This window comes from Salvelinus namaycush, chromosome 3, assembly GCF_016432855.1.
Source record: "Salvelinus namaycush isolate Seneca chromosome 3, SaNama_1.0, whole genome shotgun sequence".
NCBI lineage: Eukaryota > Metazoa > Chordata > Actinopteri > Salmoniformes > Salmonidae > Salvelinus > Salvelinus namaycush.
The window spans coordinates 32092806-32117966 of record NC_052309.1 but is presented as its reverse complement, the minus strand read 5'-3'; the positions used below and the strand labels follow the sequence as shown (position 1 = coordinate 32117966).

The 25161-nt window shown below is 42.4% G+C and overlaps 2 protein-coding genes across 6 annotated transcripts in view; one reads left to right on the top strand and one right to left on the bottom strand.

Annotated features, from left to right (window-relative positions):
• Positions 1-1641: 1641 nt before the first annotated feature.
• Positions 1642-23653, bottom strand: pigl (phosphatidylinositol glycan anchor biosynthesis, class L). Its single transcript, XM_038975650.1, has 7 exons — positions 23341-23653; positions 22695-22794; positions 10780-10870; positions 6677-6744; positions 5045-5076; positions 2973-3106; positions 1642-2302 (listed from the first exon to the last, which is right to left on the bottom strand). Exons 1-7 carry the CDS (start codon positions 23621-23623, stop codon positions 2174-2176), a joined length of 837 nt encoding a protein of 278 aa, XP_038831578.1. The 5' UTR covers positions 23624-23653; the 3' UTR covers positions 1642-2173.
• Positions 23654-24348: 695 nt separating this feature from the next.
• ncor1 (nuclear receptor corepressor 1) overlaps positions 24349-25161 on the top strand; it is a 117797-nt gene continuing 116984 nt past the window's right edge. For all 5 annotated transcript variants that reach the window (XM_038975628.1, XM_038975621.1, XM_038975615.1 and 2 more), the window contains exon 1: positions 24349-24458. The gene's annotated coding sequence lies outside the window, so the exon portion shown is untranslated. The remainder of the gene's footprint in view (positions 24459-25161) is intronic.

Genomic DNA, 25161 nt, shown 5'->3' with positions numbered 1-25161 from the left:
CAAGCCTGCAGCAGAAACACATACAGTTGAAGTCGGAAGTTTACATACACCTTAGCCAAATACATTTAAACTCAGTTTTTCACAATTCCTGACATTTAATCCAAGGAAAAATTCCCTGTCTTAGGTCAGTTAGGATCCTCACTTTATTTTAAGAATGTGAAATGTCAGAATAATAGTAGAGAATTATTTATTTATTTCATCACATTCCCAGTGGGTCAGAAGTTTACATACACTCAGTTAGTATTTGGTAGCATTGCCTTTAAATTGTTTAACTTAGGTCAAATGTTTCGGGTAGCCTTCCACAAGCTTCCCACAATAAGTTGGGTGAATTTTGGCCCATTCCTCCTGACAGAGCTGGTGCAACTGTGTCAGGTCTGTAGGCCTCCTTGCTCGCACACACGTTTTAAGTTCTGCCCACACATTTTCTGTAGGATTAAGGTCAGGGCTTTGTGATGGCCACTCCAATACCTTGACTTTGTTGTCCTTAAGCCATTTTGCCACAACTTTGGAAGTATGCTTGGTGTCATTGGAAGACCCATTTGCGACCAAGCTTTAACTTCCTGACTGATGTCTTGAGATGTTGCTTCAAAAATCCACAATTTTCCTTCCCCCAATGCCATCTATTTCGTGACGTGCACCAGTCCCTCCTGCAGCAAAGTACCCCCACAACATGATGCTGTCACCCCCGTGCTTCACGGTTGGGATGGTGTTCTTCAGCTTGCAAGCTTCCCCCTTTTTCCTCCAAACATAATGATGGTCATTATGGCCAAACAGTTCTATTTTTGTTTCATCAGACCAGAGGACATTTCTCCAAAAAGTATGATATTTGTCCCCATGTGCAGTTGCAAACCGTAGTCTGTCTTTTTTATGGCGTTTTTTGAGCAGTGGCTTCTTCCTTGCTGAGCGGCCTTTCAGATTATGTCGATATAGGACTCGTTTTACTGTGGATATAGATACTTTTGTACCTGTTTCCTCCAGCATCTTCACAAGGTCGTTTGCTGTTGTTCTGAGATTGATTTGCACTTTTCGCACAAAAGTACATTCATCTCTAGGAGGCAGAACGCGTCGCCTTCCTGAGCGGTATGACGGCTGCGTGGTCCCATGGTGTTTATACTTGCGTACTATTGTTTGTACAGATGAACGTGGTACCTTCAGGCATTTGGGAATTGCTCCCAAGGATGAACCAGACTTGTGGAGGTCTACACATTTTCTTTCTGAGGTCTTGGCTGATTTCTTTTGATTTTCCCATAATGTCAAGCAAAGAGGCACTGAGTTTGAAGGTAGGCCTTGAAATACATCCACAGGTACACCTCCAATTGACTCAAATTATGTCAATTAGCCTATCAGAAGCTTCTAAAGCCATGACATCATTTTCTGGAATTTTCCAAGCTGTTCAAAGGCACAGTCAACTTTGTGTATGTAAACTTCTGACCCACTGGAATTGTGATACAGTGAACTATAAGTGAAATAATCTGTATGTAAACAATTGTTGGAAAAATGACTTGTGTCATGCACAAAGTAGATGTCCTAACCGACTTGCCAAAACTATAGTTTGTATATAATACATTTGTGGAGTGGTTGAAAAACGAGTTTGAATGACTCCAACCTAAGTGTATGTAAACTTCCAACATCAACTGTAGCTGAGATCAAACACAGTCCTTTATTGTATTATAACTGAGATACATTCTTATTCTAAAATCAAATGAACTTTTTTGGTTCATTAACAATTTGAACATTTGTTCTAGCTTTTGTACATCATTTCCAAAAATAAAAAGGACCCTGTTTGGTTACAATCAATGTCTATGTATTCACATTTTACTTACATTTGGCAAATTCACTATTCATTTACAGTGTCAGTATATGTCAACATTTTTACAGTAAACTGAGAATAGTGTATTAACGATCATAAGTAAACTGTTCCCAACTAACAATGTTGGCAATGAGTGGAAGAGAAACTTTAATAATGTATTTCCTTCAACAAAAAGTTTGAAAAATATAATATCTACATTCAATCAATAGGTAGCAATAGGTATGTCTGAATATATCAGTGCTATGAGATCAATATGTCAGATGAGGCAAAACATATAAAACGATGCGCAAACTGATTACAGTAAGATTAACAAACCCAAGTAACAGTGTTCTCAGAAGATTAAATCAGGAACCTCATTTTTCACTAATAGATCTTCAGATTCTTTGGTCCTTGATCAATAACTTGGAATGTGTTGATAATCATGTAGCGTGAAAACCAAATGTAGAGGTAACGAAACCACAGGAGCTGAGTACGGTGACAGAGCATGGCCCTCTGGTGAATAAAGAAGAGGAGGAGTCTATTAGACTAGAGAAAGATCTATCAGCGTTAGAGAAAATTGTCAGACACCCCTTGCTGGACATCAGTCATTACAGACAGAGTGAGGCATGTATAAAAATAGCATTGGGATTTTCATCCGCAAGTGTATAAGGTGATCCCTAAGTCCTCGCTCTTTCTCATTAAAAGTGAATTGACTGGTACTGGCACTGTGTTCATGTAATGTATTTCCCTATAAATATTGATGCATGGTAAAAACATGAATTTCTCCAGAAGTTCAAATCAATCTGTATGTCTGATGTCCAGCGAGGGGTGTCTGACAATGTTCTCTAACGCTGATATAGCATATTTCACTATAAATATTGATCTATGTACACAGTGCCAGTACCAGTCAATTCAGATGTTGAGACCTAATTTCACTTTCATAGAGAAAGAGAGAGCGAGGACTTTCACTGTGTGTACACCGAGCTTAGGGATCGTCTTATACACTTGCGGATGTAAATCCCAATGCTGTTTTTATACTTGCCTCACCCTAACTGTACATCTACTAGGCTATTACATGTATTAATGACGTTTGTCCCATAATAATAGGGGAAAAGATGTTAGTGGAACTGCCGTAACATTTGTCTATTTCAAGCCTGATAGTATAGGCTGATGACAGGCTCACCTTAGCTTGAACGTAGCCCTTTGAGCCTATGACGCAGCAGAGATCTGATGGGAGGAGCCAGCTGATAGGCAGCTCCAGGAAGGAGAGGTACTTCCTGAGAACACCAATGGTCGACAGAGAGAGGAGACTGCAGTCTGTGGGAGAATGGAGAATCCTAGCCTAGTTAGTGTACCTTCTGTGCAATTTACATCTCACCCAGAATGTCAATGAAAAACAGAGATAATTTACAGGGTTACATGACATAAATGTAGTATAATTAGTGTGTTGAAGTCTTGGAGACAAAGATATGGAAAGACAAGCCATATTTCGAGTGGAGGAAAATATGACCAGACAGGAAATTGAGCTACTAGCAAAGAGTTACTGTGGGTTTGTACAGTCATATTGTCTCATGTTTTTGGGAGACTTGGATATCTACAGTAAATGGTTCATTGGGCAAAAGAGGCTTTGGGTAAGCTGGTGAAAATGAGAGGGGATTATAGTATGCAACTGTGTGAACAGGCTTTAGAATCACATTGAGGTTTATCTCCCTCTCAACACTGAATGCAGAGTACCAATGTGATAGCACACTCATGTACATGAAGATCTTGGTGTGGCATGTTTACAGCTAATCAACTATTGTGATAGAAACCACCCCTCTCTCAACAATGCTCATCACTGGATAAAATGGTCCTGGCTGAAATCTAATCAACAGGTTGATCTCACATCCTACTGTAATCCTACACATCCTACTGATCTCACATCCTCTCGTCTGCTCTAGATCATGGGAAAGGAGGACAGGGTACAGAGTGTTAAATTGTCTTGTTTGTTTCCTCCTTTTGATCAGGACAGTGCCACTCTAAAGGTATCATAACGTCACTTAAAACATGCAATATTTTCTAGTGTGAGCCATGTGGCACAGTAATATCATTATCTAGTATAACAGTAACTTCTTCATTTACAATATCAAGATTTTCTCTTAATTGTAAACAGAGGGCTGATAGAGACTATGCCAGTCTCTCTTGACTAAGAGTTGAGGAGAGACTGACTGCATCCCTTCTTTTTATAAGAAACATTCTGTTGAAAATCCCAAATTGTTTGCATAGTCAAATTACACACAGTTATCCCACCAGACATGCCCCCAGAGGTCTTTTCACAGTCCCCAAATCCAGAACAAATTCAAGAAAGGGTACAGTATTATACAGAGCCCTAATTGCATGGAACTTCCTTCCATCTTATATTGCTAAGATAAACAGCAAACCTGGTTTCAAAAAATAGATAAAGCAACACCTCGCGGCACAACGAGTCTCCCTTATTTGACCTAGATAGTTTGTGTGTATGCATTGATATGTAGGCTACGTGTGCCTTAATTTAAAAATGTATTATGTCATTCTGTATTATGTTTCATGTTTTGTGTGGACCCCAGGAAGAGTAACTGCTGCTTTTGCAACAGCAAATGGGGATCCTGATAAAATAGCAATAGCAATATAGACAGCAGGGGTCAAGGGTTTGAATATTATGTAAGAGGAAGGTTTAGAGCAGAGTTCAGGGGGGAGGCAGAGGGAGTTAACTAGGGAGAAAAACATGAGAGATGATAGAGAGTGAGAGAGATCTGCCAAGCTGCTACATTAAGAGGGTTTAAAAGTTTGACCCTGGGCTGGCCTGAGGGGTGCAACACTTTAGGAAGAGCTGTGACGATGTGGCTCCACTATCTTACAAAGGCCAAAGCCATGATGAGTTGGAGGAAATAAGTCTAACAGAGGAGGGAGGGTGTTGTTAATGGGAATAGATTCACATCCAGCCGGGAGAAAGGAACAAATGGTGACCGTGATAAAGAGGAGTGACTTTCAGTTAAAGCACTGGGTGATAGTTTGTTGTGTTCCTAATGCCTCGAAGCTGACTGAGAAGTGCAAGTGACACACAAATTTCAACACTAGATGGCGGTCTTTGCCAAGACTCCAGTTCCAACTACACTGCTTTAGGATAACCTCTCTTCTTGTCCTGAGTTTATACCTTACCATGCTGACAATGATTATCCGAATATAGGTATTTGAGAAGTGCTTGGTCAACTAAAAATGTAAAGGTTAAATACTCGCCATCTGGTATGTTGCCAATGGAAGCCAGGTAGCTGTTGGTAGAGACAAGCAAAAAAACAACATCAACACAGTAGTTATTGGAGGCCTAAGCACACACAAACTCCTATAGATAGGCCTACTTGCTTTTCCCCCAGGTTTTCCTATGAGACAAATAGTTACGTACAATTTGGAAAGTGAACTAATTACACTGCCAAAGTTCAGGCCAGTGAAAAAGTTTGTGGGTGTGAACCATACACAACCTTATCAGGACAAAGTATGGTCCTTCCAGCCATATTAGACCCAACGGTTCAGTTTCTCTGGCTACAGCTCAAATGGCTAAAAGGTGAACAGCTTAAGCCTTCACAAGGGGAAGCGGCAAGGCAGCAAAGTAACCTGTCAAATGTTAGGAATAGGATTATATGCAATAGGGAATAGTTGTCTCCTCAATTATTGATGATGGTGAGACAGTAATAGCAGCTGCAACAACCTGTTGATGTGTTCTAATGAATTGTCATGTGGTTCATGATAACTTATGAGTGGATTATGGTCTCTGGATCTTCCATGTCACATTCCACATTCGCTACAGTAACTCTCCCTCTCCTCTCACACTCATCACAGTCTGAACGCTAGAGGACATTTCACTTCTCCTCTTTCCTGTTCAGTACAAGCTCTCACTGGAGACTTACACCAAGGTAACAAAACACTGATGGCTTTATACATTTACTTGCACAATCTTTTTTTTATTTTTTATATATAAAATGGTGCATATCACTTGTGAGTTTAAGTCTAATGGGAATCATGGGATATGATCTGGACAACACAACACACTCATCCTCCCCTACTAGAGATGAGGTCTGGGTGTTGGAGGAGAGCCAGGGAGGCTTAGCTCAGAGGAAGAGACCAAGCAGGCAGCACTAGTCAATGAACACATCTGTTCTGTTCACTCACTGTACTACACTGTAGTGTAGCTACATATCACAATAATCTCGGAAGGAACTCAGAACCAAATATCTTGTGCGCACAGGCCAGCTCCTCGATTTGTAACATTTATTCCAGTCTATCATGAGAGACGGTGATATGACCAAACACAAAAACATGAATTTCATTTTATTTCACAACAGTCTGATGCAACTGTTGGACTGGTGTCCTATTCAGTTCTCCAGACCAGAGCGATCCTCCTCTCCTCCCTACTCTTCTCATCTAGTTCTCCACCCTCCTTTCTTCAGGACGTGATTTCCTGTGGGTTTCAGAGAGCAGGGCCATCTGCAGATCCATTGGTGGAGTGTGGGTTTGGACGATCTCTCAACTATGCAACAGAGGAATCATGCAAAACAGTGTGTGTGTTTTTGAATGCTTGTGTGTTTGTTTGTTTGTTTGTTTGTTTGTTTGTAGGGGAGTGGGGAGGTTGGGATCTTTAGTATGTGGTGTATGTATGTTTTATAATAATGAAGTATAGGAATGTAGCCTACAAGGCTGGTTTCTTTTCCAGGATCTGGACCTGTGGACAATATGTGTTTCCTAGGGTACATCCCTTGGGACGACGTGCTTTCCACAAACGGATCAAAAACGGCATATTAAAATACAATAAAATCTAAAAGGACACACACGTGTCAGCCTTACAATGATGGACAGTGTTTAAAGTCTTGTTCGTACCTGACAGCCTTGTAGATGGCAGTGTGATTGCTATGGCCACTCACTCCCCTTCCATCGAAGGTCAGCACCTGAAACAACAACAATATTCATTTGAAGATAGTTATTTCATGTTATGGCATAAAGTATCAAATATCAATGTGAAATGTTGGCTATATGCCAAAGAAAGAGATGCATGTTCACTGTCTGGTTAATGGAGGCGTGTCTTGAATGTCGGTGTCTCTGCCTGCCTCCCAAATGGCACTCTATTCCCTATATAGTGCAGAGTACTATGGGCCCTGGTCAAAAGTCGTGCGCTAGAATAGGGTGCCATCTGGGACTCACACTGACAGCAGAATGCAGCTTGGCAGGAGACAACTGATATTTAAGAGCCTTTTTCTGCCTGCATGCCTGTTCACCAGAGAACCAAGGGAAGATGGGGAAAGGGAAAGCAAGCAGGTCAAAGGGAAAGAAAAACAACTTGACTAAAGACACAGCAGTTTTTGAGTGAGGCAGAGGATAAATGTACCATGATTGTGCCCCTGAAACCTAACATAAAGGTGGACACCACACACCTTCTAACCTAGAGCAGAGTCATCTCTTGCCATTTACTGGCCTGAGGGAGACATTTTACATCTGCCAGAGTTGACTTGGAGGCAAAAAATGATTACACGTACAAACACCAGTTTCTGGAAATATTAGTTGTTGCCAAACCGAACAGATAATAAAAATGGGTTCCAAGGATATCTGCTTCAACTCTTCTTTTGCTTGTTCTAGGCTTAGACTTACATGCTAAAAACTGTAACAGCAGTAAACCAATAGGAATAGGTTATATTATGGGAAAGGTAGAATACTTTATATTTCTGCAGTCTCTTTTATGATTTAGTTCATCTTTGTGCATAATCCTTAACAGCTGGCAAGTGTCTTCATTGACATTTTCAACCTCTCCCTGACCCAGTCTGTAATACCTACATGTTTCAAGCAGACCATCATAGACCCTGTGCCCAAGAACGCCAAGGTAACCTGTCTAAATGACTACCGCCCCGTAGCACTCACATCTGTAGCTATGAAATGCTTTGAAAGGCTGGTCATGGCTCACATCAACACCATCATCCCAGACACCCTGGATCCACTCCAACTCGCATACCTCACCAACAGATGCACAGATGACGCAATCTCTATTGCACTCCACACTGCCCTTTCCCACCTGGACAAAGGGAACACCTACCTGAGAATGTTGTTCATTGACCACAGCTCAGTGTTCAACGCCATAGTGCCCTCCAAGCTCATCACTAAGCTAAAGACCCTGGGACTGAACACCTCCCTCTGCAACTAGAACCTTGGACTTCCTGACGGGCCGCACCCCAGGTGGTGAGGGTAGGCAACAACACATCCGCCACGCTGACCCTCAACACAGGGGCCCCTCAGTGGTGCATGCTTAGTCCCCTCCTGTACTCTCTGTTCACCCACGACTGGCTACGCACAATCCCAAAACCATCATTAAGTTTGCCAACAACACAGTGGTGGTAGGCCGGATCACTGACAACGATGAGACCTGACAGAGATCTGACAGTGTGGTGCCAGGACAACAACCTCTCCCTCAAAGTGAGCAAGACAAAGGGCAGAGCACACCCCCATTCACATCGAATGGGCTGTAGTGCAGCAAGTCGAGAGCTTCAAGTTCCTTGGTGTCCACATCACTAAGGACCCATCATGGTCCAAACATACCAAGACAGTCGTGAAGAGGGCACGACAACGCCTATTCCCCTTCAGGAAGCTGAAAAGACTTGGCTTGGGTCCTCAGATCCTCCAAAAGTTCTGCGACTGTCCCCATACGAGAACCCTTTTTGGTTCCAGGTAGAACCCGTTTTGGTTCCAGGTAGAATCATTTTGGATTGCATGTAGAACTCCCTGTGGAAAGGGTTCTACCTGGAACCAAAAGGGTTATACATGGAACCAAAATAAGTTCTTCAAAAGGTTTCTGCTATGGGGACAGGAACCCTTTCTGGTTTTAGATAGCACTTTTTCCCCCTAAGAGTGTATACCAGGCGGTGTCAGAGGAAGGCCCAAAAAATCGTCAAAGACCCCAGCCACCCAAGTCATAGACTGTTCTCTCTGCTACCCCACGGCAAGCGGCACCGGAGCTCCAAGTCCGGGACCAAAAGGTTCCTTAACAACTTCTACCCCCAAGCCATAAGACTGCTGAACAGTTCCCGGACTATTTACATTGATCCCCTTATTTAATTCTTATTATTTTGCACTGACTCTCTTGCACAGGCTCAATGTACACTTACTGGACTCAAACCATACACTCACACAATTAATTGGAGTCTACCTGTGGTAAATTCAATTGATTTGACATGATTTGGAAAGGCACACACCTGTCTATATAAGGTCCCACAGTTGAAATGGAATGTCAGAGCAAAAACCATGAGGTCGAAGGAATTGTCTGTAGAGCTCCGAGACAGGGAATGTCTGCAAAAAAAATTCTGCAGCTTTGAAGGTCCCCAAGAACACAGTGGCCTCCATCATTCTTAAATGGAAGAAGTTTGGAACCACAAAGACTCTTCCTAGAGCTGGCCGCCCGGCCAAACTGAGCAATCGGGGGAGAAGGGCCTTGGTCAGGGAAGTGACCAAGAACCTGAAGGTCACTCTGACAGAGCTCTAAAATTCCTCTGTGGAGATGGGAGAACCTTCCAGAAGGACAAACATCTCTGCAGCATTCCACCAATCAGGCCTTTATGGTAGAGTGACCAGATGGAAGCCACTCCTCAGTAAAAGGCAGATGACAGCCTGCTTTGAGTTTGCCAAAAGGCACCTAAGGACGCCCAGACTATGAGAAACAAGATTATCTGGTCTGATGAAACCAAGATTGAACTCTTTGGCCTGAATGCCAAGCGTCACGTCTGGAGGAAACCTGGCACCATCCCTACGGTGAAGCATGATGGCAGCACCATGCTGTGGGGATGTTTTTCAGCGGCATCTCTCTGGAGAGACCTGAAAATAGCTGTGCAGCAACGCTCCCCATCCAACCTGACAGAGCTAGAGAGGATCTGCAGAGAAGAATGGGAGAAACTCCCCAAATACAGGTGTGCCAAGCTTATAGCATCATACCCAAGAAGACTCGTGGCTGTAATCGCTGCCAAAGATGCTTCAACAAAGTACTGAGTAAAGGGTCTGAATACTTATGTAAATGTGATATTTCAGTTTAATTTTTATACATTTGCAAAAATGTAAAAAAAACAAAACATTTTTGCTTTGTCATTATGGAGATATTGTGTGTAGATTGATTAGGGAAACAACTATTTAACGTAACAACATGTGGAAAAAGTCAAGGGGTCTGAATACTTAGCCTCGCTATTGTTATTTTATTGTGTTACTATTTTTCCTTTAGTTTATTTAGCAAAATGTTCTTACTTTTGAAAACTGCATTGTTGGTTAAGGGCTTGTAAGTAAGCATTTCACAGTAAGGTCTGTTGTATTCGGTGCATGTGACAAATACAATTTGATGGGGAAGAAATATCCATCCAACTGTTTGGTAGTCTGATCAAAATAAAAAACAGATCAGTAGGATAACCTACACTGAACTGTTTGGTTTTGAGGGAAATTGCTAGCATCCTGCTGTGCACTCTCCTGCTTAATTATTTATCTGAGAAAGCAGACAGACTGGGTTCAGCTTTTGTCAGAATACTAATGGTTGCGGACGGACAAGAAGAAAAAAAAGAAAAAAGAGTTAAGATCTCAATTCTCAAATTCCCTTTGGTAAATTTCCTGGAACGTTGATTGAAATCTGGGAGTAAACATGCCGACAGTGACCTGAGCTCCAACCACCACAACCATATTCTGCTAAATACAAAGGAAGGAAGACATGACCCTCTTTCAGTTCATTATCAGTGGAGCTTGGGAAGCCTGTGAGAGACCTTCACAGATACAAAAGACTATTGACAATGGCCAGAAGACTGTGGTGCCAAAAGTGCCTATACAAATAATCTAGCATTTTCAGGATGGTTTCGTTAGAAAAACACGCACAGGAGAAAAAAGTCATTAAATCAATCAGATACAGTACTGTATAGAATTGGCTACTTGATAAATGATAGTGAGATTCAGTGGTGAGTTGGTCATCATACCAGGTTGATGGAGTGGGCTCTTATGTGCTTCAGGATTAGAGAGGAGGCCATTGAGATGCTCCATTCTACGTTGGGATTGTCTGGCAGTTCTCTGAAAGATGAAGAGGGGCATACGTTAGAGATTATTTAACCTTTATTTAACTAGGCAAGTCAGTTAAGAAAAAATTCATATTTACAATGGTGGCCTAGGAACAGTGAGTTAACTGCCTTGTTCAGGGGCAGAGCGACAGATTTTTACCTTTTCAGCTCGGGGATTCGATCTAGCAACCTTTCGGTTACTGGCCTAATGTTCTAACCTCTAACCTGCCGCCCCAAAGAGTTACAGTGGGGCTCTGGTTGAAAGTAGTAAACTATATAGGGAATAGGGTGCCATTTGGGACATTGATAAAACTGGCTGAGGCCTATGCAGGTACGTCACCCTTCTCTAACTGGCTAGACTACTGTAGCACACCAACCAACCAAAACAGTAGCCTGACTTCAACTCAACAAAATGGTGGGCCAGTTTTAGATTGAAAAACCACACTGCTGCATTTAGGATATGTAGCCTACTTCTTACAATGCACAAGATTCACATACGGAGAACACTGGACCCAACCATTGAAAAGGTTCTCTTTCTTTTAGAATATATGCTAGCCAGGGTACACTATAGCTGGCCGTTAGGGGTCAGTGGGGCCTTAGTATCCTGTTCAACTGAATCTACAGCCTAGGGAGAACAAAGACCATATATCACACACACCCGTGGGTTCAGAAAGTATTCAACATCTTTCAAATACTTTATCTGTGATTGATTGAGTTTTCCTGGCACAATGAAACCAATGGAATAGCCCCAAAAAGTGCAAACCCCACCCATCTCATACTGGAGGCAGACTTAATCAAACAGTCATAGTATTTAAAAGATTTCAAATACTATTTGGATCCAGGTGTACATCCCACACCTCCCTGAGCTACTCTAGTCTGTCCATCAGACAACCTCATCACTCAACACACCAACTATCTATGGGGGGGGTCACTCATGCTGATCACTCTCACAGCTTTCTTCGCCTCTCTCCCTCACACTCTTTCCCTCTCTCTCGCTCCCTCTTTCATTCTGTCTCGCTTGCTCTCATTCCCTCTCTCCTGCCTCTTTTTCCCTCCAGAGACATCAAACATTCATAAGAGAGAGAGAGAGGGAGAGAGAGCGAGCCAGTGGAGCATGTTGAGAGTGATTCAGACACACTCAGGTCGGGGCAGTTCAGATGAAAACAAAGTCCTGAGGGCTTCATTAGGAAGGCTGGCTAAAGCAGTACAGTGCTCTCGCTCTCACACAGAGATTAACCATTTTCTCTGCTAGTTACATGTTGATTTGACCAACAATAAGAATAGGAGGTTTGACTGTTGCAAAATGGATGCATAGGGCTAATAGAACGCATGATGACATTTGACGTACTTGGTTAAAAAAATAACACCACAGCTCAACGTCAGGGAAGCAGATGAATGAGAGAGAAACAGGGGAGAAAGAAAAGGGTAGACACTGGACAGAGAGCAATGACCTGATGTCTTGTACATTTTGAGATGGGGGTGGGTGGCGGAGGTGATAGGGTAGAGGGTGAATAGAGGTCATCCCACCTCCCCCTTGGTTCATAACAATGGGGCAGGACAGTTGTGCCTGTGGAGGGACGTGATGGATCAGGACACAAATCAAACGCCTGCCAGGGCTATGGGGGTCAGGCCTGAAGGGTGCTGTATCATGGGGGGGGGGGGGGTATTAGGGTTGAAGTAGTCTGCCCTCCTACTGCATTAGTAGGATTCCTAATTATGTTCATATGCGCCATGTTCTCTTTTGTTTTGGATGACAAATGTTGTTGGACTTTGGTTCAAAGCATTGGTCATTAGCTAAGTATGCATGAAAGGCACAATGTAGAAAAAGTAAAGCGTGACACAAAATGAGACATTTTCTCTGGTTGCAAAGGCGTGAGACGTTAAACAAGAATATTCGGCTTCACAACTTCATCTCCGTTAACAAGACATGTAAACAACACCAAAACACATCAACTTTAAACCTCACATACCCTTCACAGCAAACAGCTATTGTATATATTATTTGTTGTCAAATTTAGCTTTGAAGTGCAACTGTAATTTACTGTTCTTCTTCCACAAGCCTGGTTGAAAAAAAAGAAGATTCAGTTTTTACCCTGGCAACCGTAGCTAAGCAAAAGAGGACAAAGAGAGGAAAAAAAATTGAAGAAAAATGTACAAAAGACAGATGATCTACCTGACCTTTCCTCAAAGCAGGATGCAGGCAGCAGAGTGAGCTTCGCTATGGCAACAGTGCCAAACGCCCTAGAGTAACCTCCCCGTTCCTAGCCCCCCTCCTGCAGTTTTGCATGTGGATGTCTAATTGCTTGCAGGCATCTGGATGCAGTGGTTGAACTTTGGCCCAGTAGACAAGAGGGGCAGTGCTATGCTGTAGGACAGACTGACTGACAGACAGCACTTTCCTTGTTTAGTCTGGTCACATGGGCCAGCCAGAGGCCTAGGATACTGCCAGGCAAGCTCAGGCTCCTGTCCCCACTGTCAGGTTTATAGGGCATGCTGGGAAAACGCTGAGACACACCGCTGGTTGGTTAACTCCTTCACGGCACACTTACATGAAACACAAAATGTCTTATGTAAAAGAAAACACTGCAATATTTAATTTACTTCGGAACGGTGGGAAGTTTAGCATATTCTAAATGGACTATTACACAATAGGCCCATGTGTTTTGTTACATTTGATCTTTTTACAGAGGGGTTGATAGGCTGTGATTTTACTTTCAATATGTCTACAATGTTTATTTGTACTCTTATAGGCCTACATGTATTTAAGCTTAAAATAGCTCTAGCAAATACAGTGTTCAGTCAGATAAGGGCTGCTATGCAAAAAAATTCTCTCAATATACACACACATTATTTAGTATAAGCTCCATCATATCACTTTATCTCCCCCGTCCAAAATAGAGTGTGCCCTTAAGACGATGGAGTGTTTCAACCATCAACAGACTATTTTGGACTAATATTCTCCCCCATACGTGATGACTGTGATTGCATTAACAGTTGGCCAGGACAGGGCAGTGTGTTGAGTGGCTGACATGGGAACACAGTGAGAGGTTGGCACCACTCAACACAAGATTCTCTGTCAGTCCTCAGTGCGTGTATGTGTATGTCTGTGTGTGTGGTGGTGTGTGTGCGCGTTTCTCTTAGTCCTCAGCTCTGCCCTGCCAGCAGCCAGTAAATCAGCCAGAGCTATTTTTACCACCAGATCGATGTATAATTAAACACAGTGGGGGAGGATGATGCTCCGACTCTACTCTGACATGACTCCTGCACTCTCTTAACTCTTACTGGATACCAAAACAACAAGTTGGCTAGGACACTTGAAAGTTTATATCCTACCGAACTATAAAAGGTCAGGTTCATCTTCCTTAGGAAATACAGTATCTACTTGGTGGAGGGACGCCTCAGGGGCAAATGACGCTGTGATGAGGCAGGCCACTGAAGTTAGTCACCTCTGCAGAAGTTAGAAGACTGAGTTGGGCTGTGTCTCAAATGGCTCTCTATTCCCTATAAAACTGCACTACTTTTGTCCGAGGCCGATTGGTATCTTGTCAAAAGTAGTGCACTTTATTGGGAATAGGGTACAATTTGGGATGCATGTATAGAGTCACTGCTGTAGTCAGTCAGAGGGAAGACTACAGTACAGTGTGCTCCAGGCCAATGAATAATGGGTTGTGTGGGAGTGGATGAACTTTTGCTGGGACCGACAAGCTCTCTCCCTCTCACACGTTGTGCAGGGAGCGGGCAGAGTGAATGGAGGTCGCGCCAGTGCAAGTGGAGAGGCAGCGCAGCAGATCGGGCTCAGATCAGGGCTGATCAACAAAAGCCATGCCCCATGATGCACTGGGGCCCAGCCCAGAGACTGTCAACACAGCTGTCCTATTCATTAAGGTCTGACGAGGATGAGGGCCAGCCAGTCAGTCAGTCAGCCAGACAGACATCATCTGATCATATCACAGCACCACTGAACGACTGACTAGAAGAGAGGGAGAACACTGTCTGACTGAGGGGGGGGAGAAAGCGAGAGAGAGTACAGGGGAAAATTAGATGATTTTTTGGGGATAATGCATTTATGAATTTTTCATAAACTTGTAGATATGTTATCAATGTTCACACATGTCAAACAAACAGGACACTCTTGATTGATAAAGATGAACAATTCTGATTTAGATGCATGGGCTATTTTTCACCTTGGCAAAAGGCTTCCCATTTCATGGCTGCCTGCAAAAAGAGAATTGGCCTTTATGGCATGTGCCCTAATATCCAGTGTTAACCAGTGTTAGCACTGAGGCAATAAAACAACAAGAACACTAAAAGGAGGAGCTACTCCATTGAATAAAGCCTACAACAGAGCAAAATGTTACAATAATCGGACTAAACAAGTAAGAGGTAGAGTATAAAGACAATGATGAAACCCTAGTTTATGATGAATGTGTGAACTCAGTGTTATGGGAAAGATGGGGGTTGGAGGTGTGGCACTGGGCCTAAAACATTAGTGATGGCATCACTGGTTGGACGGCAGTTACTAATCCAACAGTCACCTCATACTGAATCTGAGGTGCACAAATGCACACACGCACGTAGTAAGAGGGTTGTAGGGTTAATTTAGGGCAGGGCACTGCTGTGTGTAGACTCCCTTAGTGACACCAGTGTTCCACCTCTCTGTGTTAGTCAGCTAACAGACCAGCTCCTCGGGAATGACGTCTCACTTTATTAGTTCACGTCAACATGACAACTGAGACGACCCAGAGGAAGTACATGTACATCTACACACACTTGTCTCAAGATAGTGATAATGTACTGTAGCCAAGCTGCGGCCAAACATTTACAGACAGAAAAAAGAAAAACAGATCAGTGACCTAGATTGGGAGGCTGAAATGTGAAGGGCTCAGAGCCGTTCCAAAATCCACTCCATGGTCCTTAGCAGTTGGCTTCAGCAGACAAGGGAGGGGGGAGAGAGAAAAAAAAAAAATAGTGTGTGAGAGAGAGGGGGAAGAGGGCAGGAGAAAAAGGTGTGAGAGAGAGCAAGAGAAGGTGGGGGTAGGGGTCTTACAGAGTAGTTTAGGGGGTGTGTCTTTTAGGCAAACACCAAAAACACAGGAAGGAGAGTGGGCTGTCAGCCACTAGTACAAGGTGAGGGTCATAGCTCACACCAACACACACGCACTTACATCCTGATTCAGATCAAAGTTGATACATCTATCTGTGTGCACAATCTTTTTTTTATTTAACCGGGCAAGTCAGTTAAGAACAAATGATTACTTACAATGACGGCCTACTCGTCAAGATGATAAAATGGAAAGGGAGGTAGTGAGGTTATGAAATGCCAACAATGTACTTCGGGGCAGACAATCTGGGCATGCTGCCATCTAAATAATGCCAGTTCCAGGTCAAGCTCGCATGCCACTCCTGTCCTGGTGAACTGCGGTGCATAATCTCAAGCGGCAGACAGACCGGTTCTGAGAACCTCCACAATTTCCTGGTACAGCCACTGGGGTTTGTCCACAGAAAGGTCTCCTACTATTTATTTCCACCCTCCACTTTTTTTCCTGTAATGTGAGCACTTTTGAACACAACCCCTACCCGCTGACTCTGTCTGGGCTGAGAAGTCAGTGATTATAGCCAGCGGTCTGTTCCAGAGGATTGTAAACCTTGCAGACGCATCAACAATACTCGTAAAAACATGAAATAGCAAAACACAGAAGATTTTACAGAGCAGTACAGTACATACCTGAAAAAGACAGTTCAAAGTCATGAGGGATAGGGGTCAAATTTAATTTCAACACATATCCTCCTAGTTTAAAATGATCTAGCAATCAGAATTCAAATCCCTCTCACAGCTTTACGCAACATTATCTACAATGGTATTTTTCCCTTTCCAAGTTTCCAGGAAGTATTTCCATCACACAGTGAATATTCTATGCAGACTCTAGCCAATGAAGCTAAGACCTGGCCAGGCCCTTTTGTTTGTGTCTGAAACGGGGTGTCCAGTGGTATGTGCTGAGCCCAGGGGTGGTCTGGACTCTGGACCAATACCAGCCATGGGTTGCGTCCCAAATGGCACCCTATTCCCTATACTGTGCACTACTTTGAGGTTTGACCAGAGCTGTATGGGCTCTGGTCAAAAGTAGTGCACTAAATAGGGAATATGGTGTCATTAGGGATATAACCATGGCCTCCTTTACTAGGATGCTGTAAGTAAAAATACACAGCCATCTTATCCATCCCGCTGAACCCCAGCCATGACGCCATTGATGTTCTCATTCTCTCTGAACCACCAGAGGATTTGTCCAATGAACTCCTCGTCTACCAATTACTGTACAAAATGACCACTATTAGGGAAAAATACATTACCTGCTTAGGCCTATTTATTGTTAATTACCAGTGAACACTATTTATCTGACGAAAAAAACTTATCAGATACGCCACCTTTGGATGCATGTCTGGATATGCGCAGCTAGTCAGTCTACTAGCTAAAAAAGTATTCTGGTTAAAGGTCTACAGACAATAGCAATTGTCTATTCTAGTAACAGAAAGGGGATTCCTTCTGATATACAATGGGAGGCGTACATTGATTAGCACAGAGTAATTAGTACTTCAAAGTTATAAAGCTAATTCATGAGAGTTAATATGAGCTTTAATATACAGTGCATTCGGAAAGTATTCAGACCCCTTGACTTTTTCAACATTGTTACGTTATCCTCATCAATCTACACACATTACCCCATAATGTCAAACGAAACAGCTTTTTATCATTTTTTTGCACATTTATAACAGGTTCATCCTGTTTCCATTGATCGTCCTTGAGATGTTTCTAAAACTTGGGAGCCCACCGGTGGTAAATTCAATTGATTGGACATGATTTGGAAAGGCACACATCTGTCTATATACTGTAAGGTCCCACAGTTAACAGTGTATGTCAGAAGAAAAACCAAGTTATGAGGTTGAAGTAATTGTCCGTAGAGCTCAGAGACAGGGTTGTGTCGATGCAGAGATCTGGGGAAGGGTACCAAAAAATGTCTGCAGCATCGAAGGTCCCCAAGAACACAGTGGCCTCCATCATTCTTAAATGGAAGAAGTTTGGAACCACCAATACTCTTCCTAGAGCTGGCCGCCTGGCCAAACTGAGCAATCAGGGGAGAAGGGCCTTGGTCAGGGAGGTGACCAATAACCCGATGGTCACTCTGACAGGGCTCCAGAGTTCCTCTGTGGAGATGGGAATACCTTCCAGCAGGACAACCATCGCTGCAGCACTCTTCCAATCAGAACTTTATGGTAGAGTGGCCAGACTGGGACTGGGAGACTAGTCAGGATTGAGGGAAAGATGAACAGAGCAAAGTACAGAGAGATCCTTGCTGAAGACCTGCTCCAGAGCACTCAGGACCTCAGAGTGGGGCGAAGGTTCACCTTCCAACAGGACAATGACCCTAACCACACAGCCAAGGTTCACCATCCAACAGGACAACGACCCTAACCACACAGCCAAAACAATGCAGGAGTGGCTTTGGGATAAGTCTCTGAATGCCCTTGAGTGGCCCAGCCAGAGCCTGGACTTGAACCCGATCAAACATCTCTGGAGTGACCTGGAAATAGCTGTGCAGTGACGCTCCCCATCCAACCTGACAGAGCTTGAGAGGATCCGCAGAGAAGAATGGGAGAAACTCCCCAAATACAGGTGTGCCAAGCTTGTAGCGTCATACCCAAGAAGACTCGCGGCTGTAATCGCTGCCAAAGGTGCTTCAACAATGTACTGAGTAAAGGGTCTGAATGCTTATGTAAATGTGATATTTCAGTTTTTTATAAATTTGCAAAAATGTCTAAAAAGCTGTTTTTGCTTTGTCATTTTGGGGTATTGTGTGTAGGTTGATGAGGGGGGCTGTAACGTAACACAATGTGGAAAAAGTCAAGGGGTCTGAAAATTTTCCGAATGCACTGTATATGACATAAATTATAAGAATATAGCAGCGACTACATCTCAAATCCTTATGACATTTTCATATCAAGAAGCACTGACTTTTAATGAGCACTAAACAGTAAAATTTGTTTATCACTTAGGTCTAAGTCACTCACAACATAAGTCTTAATATTCACCAATTAGTCACATAACTAATTGCTGAAAAGAAATGGTGGCCAAAATATCATATTACATTGCAGGCCTGGTAAGATTTCAGAGGGCAGAGAGAGCGCATGTCCAACAGGGGCCGACCTCTCAATGTCTCTGGGGCCTAATAGTTTATGGCCCCTAATGACAGAGTACGCCAATACATCAGGCCAGGCTGACTAGGCTCTGTCGTGGTAAGAAAGAAGGAGTTTGATTTGTGACTGGTTCACTGTTTGTTCTGACAGACACTGGGGGGTGCTCAGCTTGATGTGCTGCTAATGGGCAGGCATGCTGGGTTCAGAGTCCTGGGCTGGCTGGAGGTCGTGCACTGCACCACACACTGCTTCTTCATGTTTGTTTTCACCATCAGCCCATCATTTCAAAAATCACATTATGTGTCAGGCTTAATAAATTGACCATCGGTTGACTGTTCTGACAGGGTTGCTTATAGACGGGTTGGTTGTTTAGCACCAAAATTGGCGTGTGCGCAACAATGGGGCAAAAAATACAGGGTTGGCTTAGATTGTTGACAAGATATAAACTATATTTAGTCTCCAATGTTTATTGAAAACATAAATACATTTGCACAATGAGTACTTGTCTCTCAAATACATCATTACAGTTGTTGGTTAGTTGGCTAGCGAATTCTTGCCATATTAGCATAGACGTGACATCAATCAAAACACCTCAAAACATTAGGGGTGTAACAGTGCACCAACCCCACGGTTGGGTACGTATTGTGGTTTTGGGGTTACGGTTGGGTTCGGTTTTAGTACATCGGGAAAATTAAATGGCAAAAGTTAATGTAGTCATTTTTGTTTATTTAAGAAAATACAAAGTGTTGGTATTCCTGATGGTATTCCATGATCATATAATGCCTGATGAGAGCACAAATCAGGAATAACAACATTTGTATTTTCTTAAAATGAAGATGCATGATTACTCAACACTAAAATAAAGTGCAATATGCATGTGAAATCAATATAGAAACATGGCTCAGACATTGCTATGCTTTTTTACAAAGAGAAAAAGATGCACAATTGTGTGACTCTCATAAAGAGATTGTGTGACTCTCATCACATTACTTCTCATCTCCCACTCAGGAATAATGTGATGGGCTGCCACTAAGTACCTCTGTGTAAGCCCCGAAGGTCCATCCATCTGTAGTTGCCTAAACGCAACACAGGGTGCATTGACAACTTCAGATTTAGTTGGCATATATAGAGCGGGTACTACCCGTTTGCTGAAATGGGTGCCGAGAGGGCCAAGTTTGTAATGTGGATCGAGCACTTTTTTGCATTTCTGTCTTGCTCCGGTGGTACGAATACTGGGTTGATTCCGCCGTAAATGTGTCAACACATTTGAGGTGTTGGCAGCTGCATAGACTATTCTCGTTGAGCAGTGGCTACATAGTACTGTTAACTCTCTGTCAATCACTGTTGTAATCTACTGGGAAGCCAAAATGTTCCCAAACTGGAGATTTAAACATTTGTCGACCCCACCACTTGCCATCGTACAGAAGTAGTTCCTAGCTGCGCCTCACAAAAGGCCAGTTTGAAATGTGCCAATTAAGATTCAAATTTTCATTACAACGTGCGCATAGGCAATAGGTGGACCAAACCGAGGTCCCCATAATTGTACCGATACACCTCTACACGACATGGTATGAAAAACAAGATAAAACTAGCCAGCTATGATTCCCCACATGGCAGCTTCTTGTCATTGTTGCTTACCTTTATTTAACTAGGTAAGGCAGTTAAGAACAAATTCTTATTTTCAATGACGGCCTAGGAACAGTGGGTTAACTGCCTTGTTCAGAGGCAGAACGACAGATTTTAACCTTGTCAGCTCGAGTATTCGATCTTGCAACCTTTCAGTTACTAGTCCAACGCTCTAACCACTAGGCTACCTGTCGCCCCGAATCACAACACACAGCCTTTTGCCCCATTGAAGCGTGTACATTGTTTTAGTGGCGTTGTCAGCTAACCGGTCTAACTACACAGAACAAAAATATAAAACACAACATGCAACAATTTCAAAGATTTTACTGAGTTACAGTTCCTATAAGGAAATCAATTCATTTAAATAAATAAATTAGGCCCTAATCTATGGATTTCACAACAGGGAATATAGATATGCATCTGTTGGTCACAGATACCCTTTTAAAAAAGGTAGAGGCGTGGATCAGAAAATCAGTCAGTATCTGGTGTGACCACCATTTGCCTCATACAGCGTGACACATCTCCTTCGCATAGAGTTGATCAGGCTGTTGATTGTGGCTTGTAGAATGTTGTCCCACTCCTCCTTCAATGGCTGTGCGAAGTTGCTGGATATTGGCGGAAACTGGAACACTCTGTTGATCCAGAGCATCCCACACATGCTCAATGGGTGATAGGTCTGGTGAGTATGCAGGCCATGGAAGAACTGGGACATTTTCAGCTTCCTGGAATTGTGTACAGATCCTTGCAACGTGGGGCTGTGTATTATCATGCTGAAACATGAGGTGACGGCGGCCGATGAATGGCACAACAATGGGCCTCAGGATCTCGTCACAGTATCTCTGTGCGTTCAAATTGCCATCGATAAAATGCAATTGTGTTCTTTGTCCTTAGCTCTTGCCTTCCCATACCCTAACCCCACTCTGTTCACAACGCTGAAGTCAGCAAACCCGCTCGCCCACATGCCGCCATACACGCTGCCATCTGCCTGGTACAGTTGAAACTGGGATTAATCCGTAAAGAGCACACTTCTCCAGCGTGCCAGTGGCCATCGAAGGTGAGCAATTGCTCACTGAAGTTGGTTACGTCTCAGAAATAGTCAAGTCAAGACCCTGGTGAGGATGACAAGCACACATGAGTTTTCCTGAGACGGTTTTTGACAGTTTGTGCATAAATTCTTCAGTTGTGCAAACCCAGTTTTATCAGCTGTCTGCGTGGCTGGTCTCAGACGATCCCGCAGGTGAAGAAGCTGGATTTGGAGATCCTGAGCTGTTGTGGTTTCACGTGGTCTGCGATTGTGAGGCCGGCTGGACGTACTGCCAAACATTCTAAAATTACGTTGGAGGCAGTTTATGGTAGAGAAATTAACATAAAATTCTCTGGAAAAAGCTCTGGTGGACATTTCTGCAGTCAGCATGCCAATTGCACACTCCCTCAAAACTTGAGACATCTGTGGCATTGTGTTGTGTGACAAAACTGCACATTTTAGAGTGCCATTTTATTGTCTCCAGGTGAACCTGTGTAATGATCATGCTGTTTAATCAGCTTCTTTATATGCCACACCTGTTAGGTGGTTGGATTATCTTGGCAAAGGAAATGTTCACTAACAGAGATGCAAACAAATTTGTGCACAATGTTAGAGAAATACGCTTTTTGTGTGTATGGAAAATGTCTGGTATCTTTTATTTCCTGCTCATGAAACCAACACCTTACATGTTGCGTTTATATTTCTGTTGAGTATACGATTTTACGCTAAGCAGGCACTTCTTATTTAAAACAGCAGATTCCTTTCTAAACCAACATCCCAAACACAACATGGGTAATGTATATCCATGCCATCAATAGTTAAAGAAAATCAATTTTAAGGGCATCATTGCTACTGGAACAACCTAGCAGCACCTAACAGGTGTAGTAAGCCACATCTGGCTGTTTTTAAAAGGAATGTGTGGGATTGGTTGGCCTGTATGTTCTGCTGCAGAATAATTGTGCTGAAGATTGCTTACTTGCTGACAGAGACTACTTACTTGCAGTCGTGTATAGTGACTTGGGAGGCTGGTATTCCCAAAACGGCACAGCTGTCTAGAAGCTCTTCTCGACGCTGGAACCCTTGATTGTAGTAATTGCCTAAGTGATTATTTGGCGAAAAGTAATTACTTTATATGTTGTCATGTAAAGGAATTGCCACATGGCTATAAAACATGAAGTAGTAATTAACACTTAATTTTATAACTATTACAATACTTGGCTCTTGTAAGCCGTGTCTCTTTTCTTGTGTCAAGCATGAATTAAATAATAGTGCTGAACAAACCATTGTTTTTGAACAAATGATCAAAATAGAAAATGGGAGACCTAGCTATACAGACAAGTTGGTGCTGCAGCGTATTGCTATTTTCCTAGACGACTAAACTCAACTTCACAATGTCGTGTGTAATTGCGGGCTATTCTTTGGGTGCTGAAATCAGTATTTTTTTTAAAATAAATAACTTATGTGACGTCGGAGTTCCAGTCCGCCCACAACAGTCGCAGCTCCTCCATCGTAAATAGTTGAGTTTAATCGGCTACTATTTTCCATGGAAAATTATGTAAAGCTAGCCCTGGTTGTAGGACGGAATACACAGGCTACGCAAATGACAAATGAAAAGCTAAATCTGTTATTCATTGTAAACCCACCTTGAGATAAACACAATAAATGAACAGAGGCATTGAGTTCCACGAGTCTCAAAATTGCTGGTGCAAAGAACATGCATTCATCATCCGGATGAGCCGTTAAAAAGAGTGCTCGAACATCGCCAGTTAAATCGCTTGTTTGAGACGATTTGATTTGTTTGTCTCTACATAACATAAATCGCAACAATTGTTTACGTGACTTTGCTGAATTCTGCCGATAGTAAATGTATTGTATCCAAAAGAAGTAGGACAAAATTGCTCCAAAAATTATAAGTAAAATATGCATTCTTTTTTTTTTTTTTACCGTTGTTACAAACATTCCGTATTTTCACAAAGTGTCCTGTATCAAAGGTTCCGCTACAAAAGTAACATATTCTGCTGTATTTCCTGTTTCTGGAACGTAACATTTTAATATCCTGACAATATATCATATCTATCTACAAAAAAACTCACAGAAAATGGCCGTAAATAAACGAATATCCATTTGATATGAAATTCAGAAATGTTCTAATGATAACGTTAAATAGGCATATGAAAGTTGCCCCTTTTCTGTTGTAAGCATTTCTGTTGGATGCATTCGTTTGTTGACAACTCCGTTAAAGGTGCAAGTAAGGTAACGTGAAACAACCAACCGATAATTTATCTTATTCAAATCATGTATTTTGTTTTATCTAAACTGTGGACACATTATTACTTGTATTTTGGGTGTTCAACAAGCGGTTTTTGTCTCAGGAGGGAGCCACGATGGAACTTTGGTTCGCCAGGGGGGATGGTTTGAACGTTACACAACATTATCCTCTTTGGTATAATAAAAATAAATACTTTGAAAAAAATCACGTAGTTTGGAAAACAATGATTTGAATGCTAATCACTATTTTAAAATATCTTTAACACGCACAAAAAATATGCTTCATGAAAGTCCTGTATTTTTTTTAAATGTAAGAATTTACACAATCCTGCCAGGACATCGATACTAGACAAATCAAATGTGGTGCAGCCAAACTCTGTGGTGCAGCCTTCTGTCTACAACACTCTTCCACAGTCTGTCAACAGCGGATTTACAAGCATCTGCCCTATAAGACCCCATTTGACTTCTTACAGGGTATTTTTCCGAATGTGAGGTGAGTACCTATCTCTTTATATGTGCACAGAAGTTACATGTTTTGAAAATATAGCAGAACTTTGGGTTACGCTTAGCTGCCACTTTAGCGTACTGTACTAGAGGGTGCGAATTACCCTTTGCAAGATGGCGGCTTGGTTGAGAATTCATAGGTGAAATATTGTAGCCAACAACATAATGTCGTTTTACGGTATGCGATGTTTTTATGTACTTTATAACGGGTTCAAGTATGCTGTATTTACATATTTATGCCAAATGAAGGCTACCGTTAATTCGTTAATTTCAACTAAAATGAAACGCACATATCCTTAAATTCAGCAACAAGCTATCGATATTGTAAGCTAGCTAGCATGTAAGCTAACAAGGCAAAAAGCACCAGGCAGAGACGAAGCATTAGACTGCAGCGAGCATTGCCTATGCCAAGTTGCTACTAAGGTTTGCAGCTGTAATCTTGTGTTGAATATTAACTAGATCATTCGTTTTAGACAATCGTAGTTAATAATTCATTTTCAGAGATGATGTAAAGGTTATATTTCGAGCTAGTAACGTAAACGTTCTGCGCAAACTAGCTAGCTAGGCAATCATGTCATGTAAGTTAGCTCGCTAACATGATTACAAACTAGCTAGTTATTGTAACCATATGTATAACCAGCATCATCTACTAACCCAAAAGTAACTATTTTAATTTTTCACGGAGGCAGCAT